Source organism: Nothobranchius furzeri, chromosome 5, assembly GCF_043380555.1.
Source record: "Nothobranchius furzeri strain GRZ-AD chromosome 5, NfurGRZ-RIMD1, whole genome shotgun sequence".
In the NCBI taxonomy this organism is placed as follows: domain Eukaryota; kingdom Metazoa; phylum Chordata; class Actinopteri; order Cyprinodontiformes; family Nothobranchiidae; genus Nothobranchius; species Nothobranchius furzeri.
In genome coordinates, this window is record NC_091745.1 from 79,002,621 (window position 1) to 79,013,739 (window position 11,119).

At 45.1% G+C, this 11,119-nt stretch overlaps 2 protein-coding genes across 2 annotated transcripts in view; both read right to left on the reverse strand.

The window, feature by feature from the left end:
* cdh17 (cadherin 17, LI cadherin (liver-intestine)) overlaps positions 1-2,396 on the reverse strand; it is a 12,838-nt gene extending 10,442 nt beyond the window's left edge. The window contains exons 1-3 of the mRNA XM_054741179.2: positions 2,302-2,396; positions 987-1,043; positions 518-613 (exon numbers count right to left, since the gene is read on the reverse strand). Of these exons, the coding sequence (XP_054597154.2) occupies positions 518-613; positions 987-1,034 (144 nt within the window). The 5' untranslated portion in view covers positions 1,035-1,043; positions 2,302-2,396. The remainder of the gene's footprint in view (positions 1-517; positions 614-986; positions 1,044-2,301) is intronic.
* Positions 2,397-3,762: 1,366 nt separating this feature from the next.
* On the reverse strand, positions 3,763-10,889 carry gem (GTP binding protein overexpressed in skeletal muscle). The gene is made up of 4 exons (XM_015950465.3): positions 5,558-10,889; positions 4,944-5,020; positions 4,663-4,867; positions 3,763-4,571 (listed from the first exon to the last, which is right to left on the reverse strand). Exons 1-4 carry the CDS (start codon positions 5,898-5,900, stop codon positions 4,288-4,290), a joined length of 909 nt encoding a protein of 302 aa, XP_015805951.1. The 5' UTR covers positions 5,901-10,889; the 3' UTR covers positions 3,763-4,287.
* Positions 10,890-11,119: the final 230 nt, after the last annotated feature.

The window sequence follows — 11,119 nt, forward strand, 5'->3', positions numbered from 1 at the left end:
TTTCACTTAAGCTATAATTTCCAGCTATTGCATGAAACCGGTGCTAACCACGTCGCGAACGTGGGATTAGCCATCCTGTTACCATTAAACGTGCACTTCCCCATGGTGCACGCTCCCGCTAGCTTAAACAGCTAATGTGCTCATCTAAAAATATCCCCCTTTCACAACCAACTGAATGTGTACGGTTCCGCTTACGCAAATATGATACACATAAAATGCTGAACACTAACTAGAAATTCACGAAAATTTCATAGAAATAAAAATATCTTGTTTATTGGGTCTTTAATTTAAGACCTTTGGAAACAGTATTTAAGGATTATTTGTCATTTTAAAGGATTTTTAAGGCCTTAAATTTGGAAAAGCAAATTTAAGACTTTTTAAGGACCCGCGGATACCCTGTACAAGACAATCTCCTGACTAGCACCTGGTATAACTCCTCAAAGACCTACAAACAGCAGCTAAATAAACTGGCTGGCTTTGGGAAGCCACCTCCAGAAGTTCTCCTGGTGATGAATACCTGATAAACGGCGTACGGTACTGGTGTTCCCTCTGGAACGTCCAACTCTGTGTTCACAAACGGGCCTTTCTTCTCCTCCAAATTGGTCCCACCCACCTGTTGCGGCACAAGAAAGGCAGGTTAAAATGTCACCAAGTACAGTAGAGAGAAAGGTCAAGCTAAGCTCTCGTCAACTTTCCACTTCGAGGATCTGGTCAACCATTGACGGCGGTTATTTATTGATCCAAAATTACACGGCAGTAGCAGGATTCAGTATTCCTCCTGAGAGCAGGAGAACAAAGTCTGCAGACTAACTCCTAAAGCCGTCTTTAGCATTTTAAACATGTTTCCAGAGGTTCCAAAGGCATCCGTGCACAGATGTAAGCATTAGCACACACACGGAGACGTCTGCAGATTTGTGCATTTGAGTATTTGTGATGAATATGTAGTGAGAGAGCAGCAGCAGCAGTTGGTGGTGAAATGTACTCACGATGCTGCACAGGAATGGGAGCAACAACAGATGCACCATGGGTGTCATTACCGCGGCCTGTGAAAGAGGAAGGAGCGGGGCGGCGGAGGTGTGGGAGACAAGAGAGAACGTTGAAGAGGCAGAGGTGATGCTTTCAGAGGGAACATCAGAAACGCTTAAATCTAACGTGTCTCAGTGGAACATCTACTCTGATTCACAAAGACGGCGGCCGCACACGTGTCAACACTATCAGAGCACTGAGCAGAATGTGAGCTTAAAGAACGCCGCACGGCTCCGCCCTCCCAGCCAGGCCAATCCGGGCCCTCCCAGCCAGGTGAATCAACGACCTGAACATAGAGGAGAAACTGAAAGCCTGCACCCCCCACCCCCCCACCCAGCTGTTCCTCCTAGATCCTGCAGGATGTCAGCGTAGCGGCAAAGGTCGTTTCAGAGTGCATAACCCCGGTGACTTTATGACACGCCGAGACTCTGAAATACATTTATGAGCTTTTTTAACAAGTATTTGTACAAGAACGTCTGCAGTGATCAAAAATTCATGTAAACTAATTAAGAGCTGATTTAACCTCAGGGATGGACACCATGTGGAGTTGTGCTTACTTACAAATATAAAACACCTTAGCTTAAAAATAAACAACGATAACAATACAAACAAGTTTAACTCGACTAAAACGAGCTTGACTGGTAAACGAAGGTGAAGAGGAGGAGAAACGGCCGACTCTTTGACTGAAGGTCACATTGAGTCATGACCTTTTCATTACACAGCACAGTTTAAGCATAACCTCTCGTCCACAAACACACTCCTTACTTAAGTTAATCTGGTTAGTATTGAACCTAAACATGTAGCCTCTAACTGTTCTAACACTTTCATTATCTTCTGTCCACATTTTTGACGGATTTCCAGTAAAGACTATTATTTTTGAGCTGCACTGATGCTGAAACACACCGAAAATGCGAGAACCCAAAGAGTTTAGGCCATGTCCTTCACGGATTAACACACCAATTAAATGACTTCTGCTAGAATAATCTGTTGTAATGAATTTAGTCCTTTTTCATGAGTGAAAGCCAGATGTTAAAATCCACCCCGGAAGCTGATGGAGACCCGTCTTGGTCGACGACTCGCACTGGGCCCCGCCAAAGTCAAGTCAAGATCAATCTGCAAAGATCTGAATGTATCGCACCGGTTTATCTCACAGTCCATGAAGCTAACGCTGTTTGTTTCTGCCACACACACACACACACACACACACCCCCCCAAAACCCATCCGTGGACGTAACAAACACCAAAACGAAGAGACGTCCGGCAGAAGTGACTTACCTCCCCAAGAGAGCTGGAGCGAGTCCCTCGTCAAACCCCACAGTGATCCGAGCAGCTTCACGCCGTCTGGTCAAACGTTAACCAGGAGTTAACCAGCGATGTTTTATTGAATCTAATGATTGTCTAATCACCCTTCCTGCTAACTGAGCCGGCCAATCGGGAGGCAGCTGACATAAGCGTCAGGAAGAGCCGAACAATGAAAGATGCAGCGAGGGCCGTGAAAGACAAACAGAGTATAATTTAATATGAGACACAGATTTGATATTTAAACTCAAACACTTGTAGATTTTATTAATGGGAAGGGAAATAATTACTTAATGAAGTCACAGCCGAAGTAAAACAATGTTCTAAAAGCATCTGAATGAATCAAACGGTACAAGAAAAAGATATTTAAACAAATTTCTGTGTTTTCTAGGCTTGTGTGACTAATTTCCTCAGACTTTGACCTCTGCACCGCGGCACCGTTTCCTGTCGGATTTTCCATTAGTAGCACACCTGATAAGGAGCTGTGTGTGAACGCTGACACTAGAAGGTTATGAATGCAGAGGAGGAATCCAAAACTCAGAGGTCGTCTGAGTGACGCAGCAGGTCGAGGCTTGCTGATGAATGTTCCCACCTTCATCGCACCAAACCCTAAAGGTGTATCTTACGAGCGGATCACACACACGGCTCCAGGCTGAAGGGACCTGCAGATGATTTAGTAGACTTGAAGGCATGGACGTAATTTTCACTTTAGAAGTGGGGGGGGGGCACGGGGGTGGTGGTGGGGGGGGGTATGTTTACAGTATGTTCTAATAGGAAACAGGCTTCAACACAAACGGTTGTTTTCCGCTTGGTCCTAGAGCTCAACCAGTGTCAATTTAATATAAAGTAATATTGTTTTTGGATGGTAAAAAGTGCAGGGGTCAAAACTTGACTTTGGAAAAAGTGGGGGGGACATGTCCCCCCTGTCCCCCCCCCCAAAATTACGTCCATGCTTGAAGGAGATCCACCTGCTTTCCACACGAAGCCTACGACTGCGGAGTGTTAAAGGACTCAGATGGAATTATGTAAGAGACGTCCACGCAGCTACTCCATCCCAACGCCAACATCCCCGACGCCATCTGCCTCAGCGCACACAAACACAAAGCGCTGGCTCATCTCAACGTTGCCGTGGCAACACATTTCCCAACACTACACCAGTTTTCAGATCCGTTTAGGCTCTCGGGCGGCAGGTCTTAACGTTTTAGTTGCTCTGTAACCCAGGTCTCTCACCAGATCCTGATTTTTTTTTTGGGGGGGGGGGGGGGGGGGGGGGCACTTTAGCTCCATAAATGTTCGGCTTTACCGTCACGGCCTGACTCACCTTCCATCAGCTCAGCTGTGTCACTGCTGAAGCCTGTCAGCTTTTGTGAGCTGGACATGACTCATGATTCACTTTAGTTTCTTAGAAGTGAAAAGAAAACACAAACAAAGAGCCCGTTGTTCCTCCGTCTGACTAAAATGTCACTTTATTTCACAGAGAACAGCTAAAGCTGCGTACAAGCAGCAAAAACACGCATATAAATAGAAGAAATCAAATACTACAGATGTCATCGGAGATTAGTGCAGCACAAATCTTACAAACGGACGCGTTAGCGCTCTGGGATGGAAGTGAAAGAATTTGGCAGAAATAGGAGGAAAAGATGGAAAGTGCTCTAAAGTTCCCATCAGCAGACCTCTCAAACGTCTTTGTCCCAACGCGTCCAAAGCATGGTTTTGTTCTGGTCGCTGTCCCCCGCCGTCTGGATCGGACTCAACACATCTGCACGATGGTAGAGCGGACTTGCTGCAAACACCGAACACACCACCACCTGACCAGGTGGAACGAAGGGGGGATGGTGAGCACCGTCGAGGACTGAGCCATCCAACTCATTGTCCCTCTGAAGCAGGCGTCCCCTCTTGTCTCCTCAGCAGCTTTTTAAGTCGATGAACTGCTCAGATGATTGTTGCACATCTGGGGATCGTTCACAACACCGACAGATTGTGGCAGGACTTGGATTTGAGCCAGAACGCCATGCTGGAGTTCTTCTTAGCAACCACCTTATCGATGAAACGCCGAGCCTTCATGGAAAGGCTCTCGCGGCGTGCGGTGCAGTGGACGTTTCCGCGGCGCTTGTTGTCTTCTTTGGAGTCTCGGCGCAGGCGCAGCTGCCGTACAATGCCGTAGAAAGCCTCCCAGACGTTGTGCTGCATGGCAGTTGAGGTCTCTATGAACTTACAGTCAAACACAGCGGCACAAGCACGAGCCTCTGAAACACAAAAGGTCAAATGTCAGGTCAAATGGGCCTCCGCTATCTTTACCACCTGAACACCACACGGCGAGAGGGGCTCCATCCTCACCATTTGTTGACACCTCTCTGCGCCTCACCAGGTCACACTTGTTCCCCACGAGGATTATCGGGGTGTGGCGGGCAGGGCGGAAGCGTCGCAGGGTTATACGGAGCTCTGAGGCTTTCAGGAACGACGCTCGGTCGGTTATGGAGTACAGCAGCAAGTAGGCGTCGCCTATCTGCATGTAGCGCTCCACAGACAACTCGCTGTCAGTCTGCAAAGAACAAACAGTTAAATAAATTATGAAGAGTGATGCATCATCCAGTGAGCTCAGACTCTTAAAATCTCACCTCCGCATCCCAGGTGTCCAACAGAATTATAGTTGCAGGTTCTCCGTCCACTTCAATCTCCTTTTCACACACTTGGTCTAACAGAAAGGAAAAAAACAACTTTATATTTGTACACTTACAGTTATAGCAGGGGCGTGCTCTGTTAGGGGCAAACTTTAAGTCTTTCAGGTTTTACCATGTAAAATCTGTTATAGGCTCTTTAGATACAATATTTTTGGGGGAAAATGCCACTTATCTAGATCAGTAACATGAATAATTTGTCTCAGCATTTCTTCCCAATTTCAGATAAATGTATTCATGTGCTTTGGTTCCACATCTCACGTTAGGCTGTATTATCTATAAAAATCAGTACTTATTAATGCGTAAGCCCTCAGCAGGAGGGGGGGGGGGGCACAGGGGGGCCAAGCTTGCTGTCAGGGTGGCACAGCCCTTTCTGGACCCCTCCTAGAACCGCCCCTGAGCCAGTAACTACTCAGAAAATTCTTCAACTAACTTTTATCTTTTAGTAAATTGACTAAAAATGAAGACATTTCCTTGAGTGCAGCTAAAAAGTTTGAACATATTTTGAATGAGATATCAAACAAGCCGATCCTAGATCAGCTTGTGTAACTTACCTCCACACAGATCGCACTCGTCGCTGTCCATGCTGTCCGCCGCCCCGCCGAAGATGCTCGCGAACGCCGTCTTGCCGACCCCGCTGCCCCCCAGCAGCACCACCCGGTAAGGGCTCCCGGGCTCCGCCGCCTCCACGGCCGAGTCCGAGGAGATCACGGAGTCTGAGGAGGACCAGCTCCCGCGGCTTCCGTCCGACTCCCCGGCGGAGCTGGTGCAGGACCTGGAGCGGGAGATGCATGCGGGGACCCGGGCCAGGACGAGGTGACTGCCCGGGTCGCAGATGCTCCACCGGTGGAGCTCGGTCTGCAGACGGAGGCTGTGCCGGCGGACGCTGGACAGCATGGCGCTGCTGAGGGTTAAATGGGCTTAAGCTTTATTTTAGGTTTGAAATAACTAATTTTAAGCAAATCGGCTGCTTTAATCCGAAAGGTCGTTTGTTTTGATCCACTTTGTGAACTAAATCATCACATAAATGACATAAAACGCAGAATTTCTCCACATCCTTCTTGTAGAGTTAAATGATCTCAAAAACCCAGATATGAAAAACTGATCGGACGGGTTCCAGAGACGCAAAAACAGAGTTGTTGAAATCCAGGAGCGACTTTCCAGCTGGTGTTCCTCTCCGGTCTGATCCAGAGGCGTGTCTATAAAAGCTCTGATGGGGGTTCCCTAAAGGGGGCGGAGAGGAGAGGGTCTTACAAATGAGCTCCGTGGGGTCAGTGGGTGGAGATCCAGAATCACAGATTATACCACAACTATGTATATGTATATGCTTGACTTTTATTTGGATCGATGCATTTTTTTCCTGCTAAAATGTTTTCCAACAGGGAACTTTTCATTTTTATCAGAATTTTAAATAATATATCATCATGTTATTTTACCACAGATTACAGATTTAGTCGCATTAACTTCTGTGTTGATACCAGACTCATATCACACTTGTAAAATAACAATTGCCCCAGAAAATTGATGTTTCATTGCTTGAAAAAAACAAAAGTGTCATTAAATTGAAATAAATAAATAAATATAAATAATAAACTTTTCAGTCTTTTAGACTCAGGTAAAAAAGGTCTAAGTTCATCATTAACATAAGAATACAATTTATAATTTTAATATTATTTTTCATATATTTGCAGTGGCGCCTCCAAAAGGTGGTCATGGCCATCCTCCAGAATACCCATCCTCTTTAATAAATCATGTTCACATAAATCATACATTTACCTTCTTTAATCAAGACAGAAATGTAAAAGAAAATAAGTGAATTAGTAATTGCTGAAATTGTGCTCAACTGTACAAAGTTATTGTGTTTTTACTGTATCAAGTGCAGCACCTTGGGCATGAAAAGTGTAAGAAGGTGCTTTTTAAATAAATGAACGAATAAATCAGAATTTAAACAAATATGTTTCAAAGGCTCACCTTTTTCCAATGAAAGTATCAGTCTTTGTGGACGCCATCAATAAGACGCAACAGACAATAGAAACAATAACTAGAAACTTTGTTTTTTTAAGCTTGGTTTTCTCAAATATGAGGTAAATATGTTAGATGTATTTTTAATGAAAAAGTACAAAGGGGTATAAGCACAGCACAGCTCTACTAGAGTTACCCCAAAACTTTCACTGCTCCATCTTCAAGTTTAGCCTTGAAAACAATAAAAGTATTTTTCAGGATACTTTGCTTAAAAAAATGCATGAAAACCAACCAGAAACTCCTAATTTATTCATTCTAAACAAGACATTAGAGTTGCTAAATTGATCCTTCTAATAACTGAAGGTAGACTTACAGCCATGTCGGTCGCCCTAACATCACAAAGTCTTATTTTAATGCAAAAATCTGCAAGCCAACGTATTGTCGGTACATTTTAATAAAACCGAACTTTACTAGGGATTTAAAGAACGATCAGACAGCATCCTTCTGCTAAAGCGGCACTAAAGGGCAGATTTAATAAGTTCCTCACAGCGGTGCTTCTGCCTGCCCGGAGATCGTTTTTACAACGTGGGCTAGGATAGGAACAGGTCAATCCTCCACCCTCCTCTGTGTGGAGATTAAATCTAAAGCTGTGTAGTATTTTTATATATTTGGATATATTTGGTGGTTTTCACTAATGTTTCAGCGAGGATGCGACCCGGAGCACGTGTGAGATGACGCCCTGAAGTGGAAGGTGTGGTTCATGACTGATAACAGATATCACAGGATCAACATGATTCCATGTAACCAGAGACAGCGGGGGTAACGTCTTATCTTTGGACAATAATACACTTACAGCTTCCTGTTAGGAATTTCTGAATAAGAGCTTTTAGAGGTACTTAAACTGTTTAATCCTGGAACACAAAAACTATAAACTGGATTAAAACTGTGAGCGTTTTCTGAATCAGACAAAGAGCGTAGAGTCCAGAGACACAATCGGACTAGTTCAGCATGTGAACATCTGACTTTATTCGGCTGAAGGATGTGTAGAGATGGAGAACCCACCGGCAGAGGGGCTTTATACAGAAATGTTGGGATTATTTTCTTAGCTGTTTTGGACTTCTGCATGGGCTCATCTGTGCGAGCTGCTGCTGTGAATTACAGCTCTGAGCTGATCTGCCCGACGGACGACATAAAAACCCGTTAAGTGCTGGAATGGAGGCGGGGGAGGGCGGTCCAGGCTGGCTGCAGACTGGCAGGGCGGTGTTGTTGTTGTTGTTGACTATTCTGAGCGAGGTGACCTCTTTCTTTTTCGTTCTTTCCATCAACAAAAAAAAACTGTTCATCAGAGCCACAGCTGACCACAGATCCCAGCTTCACTGTAAAACAGAGTTTATTAGAGTAAAATGCCAGCATATTGTAATTAAAATGAGTGTAACTGAAGTAGCTTTATGGGAATGGCGTTGCATTATTTCACTATTAATGAAAAACGAGTTAAGGACTGTAAAGTTGCCTCGTGGGGCCCTTCTTCTCAGAACGTGCTGCTTTATGAGGAGTTGGTGAAAGCTGTTCACGGAGCTTTCGCCTGAAGGTTTCTCCTGCAGCGACCTTGTTCTCGGATTCTTTCCCTTCAGGTGTGAGCTGGGAAGGTCAGTAAAGTGTTTTATTCTTCACTGGCGGATGGACAATACCTTCGTGCTGCCATCAAGGTCAAGCACAGGAGCTCTGACAGGAAGAAGAAAGCACTCAAAGGGAGGGAAAGACATGAAAAAAGAGGAGGACTAATAAAAAGTGAAAATAACTCGTGTAGTTTTTCACAAATCCAGTTAAAGATTGTCAAAAATTTAGTGTAAGAGGCCCAATGTCTGTGTTCGCCTTGGGCCCCCAAATTGCTAAATCCGCCACTGCTGGCAGTGAAGCTTTCCCCAGATACAAGACCCACCTCGTGCTCCCATCAGCCTCTGTGACTGTTGGAGACTGCTGATGCTAATCAATATCCTGCTTGAACGAGTGACATTCATCTATCGGACACGTGTCCGGCAACAATGTCAACAAGAAGCAAAAAAACAACACCTCAACTGTTCTGAAATAAACATCCTCCTTCTGGTGAAGCCAAACCAGATGTTGCTTAGTGATCGTTGCTAGTTTCTGTCAAAGGTTTGGGTTTAATCACCGTGACATTTTCTTCAGAACTCTGCATGAACTCCCGAGGCTTCATTAAGAGTAGTTTTATGTCGACTGGACCAGGTTCTGTCTGAGGATGTTGTTGGGTTAAAGTTTACCGGGATGTCGTGTTTGGAGAAGATTCTTCTAAGTTTCTCTGAGACTCCTGCCACGTATGGGATGATGGTGTCTTTGTGCCTGTTGGCCTTTTCTTTGCTAGTTGCTGCTTTGGATTAACGGACAGAAACTGGTCCATCCTAAAGACAAAACATCCAAACAGAAGCTCAGCGGCGGCGTTTATGCGGTCCAGTGTAGAGAGGACCTAAACAACAATTACACAAGAGCATGGCACAACACAGGAGAGCGCCCTCTTCAGGTCAGGACTCTGCAGTCCACCTTCACCTGAAGGACAAGGGACACACTTGTGAAGAGGACAAAGCCCAGATTCTGGACAGAGAAGACAGATGGCGTGAGAGAGGAGTAAAAGAAGCCGTCTATGTCAAACGTGGAAAACCCCACTTTAAATAGGGGCGGGGCTTAGATTTCACCTTTCCAGTACCTATGATGCAGCTTTGGATCTCATTCCTAAGCAGCTTCAGTCTAGGTCACCCCTTCCTGCATCTGATCAGCACGACGACTCATCAGGGGCTGGAGAGGAGGGGTACTCAGAGTAGTTTCTGCTGGTTAAACAACAACAGGTAGCTACAGCTTATGAGCTGGACTCTCCCATGTTCCATTTAGAACCGACAACGCTCCTCGGATGAGAAGTTAAACGTCTTCAAGAAACCACAGAAGTCCAGCTGCCTTCATCTGAACCCTTTGGACTTCCATGACCTGGATGACTGAGTCTTCACCAGCATCTAGTGTTAGCACTCTTGGGTGTTTTACAGTAAGGAGCACTTACTACACTTATTATGGTAATATGCCTCAGCATTAGAGGAGATGTGGTTGTTTTCCATCCTACATTTAGCTTGCAGTTATAGTTCAGAAGGACTCGTTAAAGGAAGTCAAACGCCACTATCGATGCATTATTCACTTCACCCAAATATTTTACCACAATATCCTTTTTTTGGTTATTGAAAAAGTAGCTCGAGATATTTGCTTCTAATTCACCGTTAGCATTGTTAGCTCAGTTAGCCTCTAGCCTGCTTCGCCTGATATTGGAGTAAAACAAAAAGAGGGCGTGGCTTCTTAGAGGTACAAGAAATAAATGTTGGTTCGCTCGCGTTTCCCGGCTTCAGTTCTTTAAACAACTCTGGAGCTTTAGCCTGCCGCTGTTGAACTACAAATGCTGGTTCTGCAGTGTTAGCTCGGCACAGATCGGTCCAACATCCCCCCCCCAGCAGGCTGAGAATGACATCGGTTTCAGTATACCTTCAGAAGGCTTCCTTCCAACATGTTGAGACGTTAGACACCTGATAACGTTCAGCAGGTGATCAACAGGCTTCCTCAGAGCCTGATGAGCTGTTGCAGGTGATTCAACCGTGTTGGAGCAGAGAAACCACTAAAACATGCTGGACACCAGCCCTTCAGGATGAATACCCTGGCATTGGATTGTTTTATTATTTCACTGTAGAATTCTTACATATTGCTCCTTTAAATATTAATAAAGTTAATTCAAAATTTGTGATGCAGGACTATTGACTCATATGACTGATATGTTAAAGGGACTTTACGGACTTTTGAATTTTTATGCTCGCGATTGCCCCCTCAGGCCAAAAGCGTAACGGCAGCTTCAATAGTAGGCTCGTGCACGAGGCACGCATGCTGTACGTGCACACTCCTTAACGAAAATAACAGCTGAGACTGTCCCGTGTGTGTGTGTGTGTGTGTGAGGCCCGGAGGACAGAGGACAGGAGAACGCGCAGCTAATTAATGAAATAATTTGGTTCTGTACCTTTCTCTTCAGCACAGCCGACAAAGGTTTATGATGGGTCAGTCCTCCTGCATGCTCAGATCATTCCCTTCCCTTGCTTGAAAAATTGTTCCAAAAT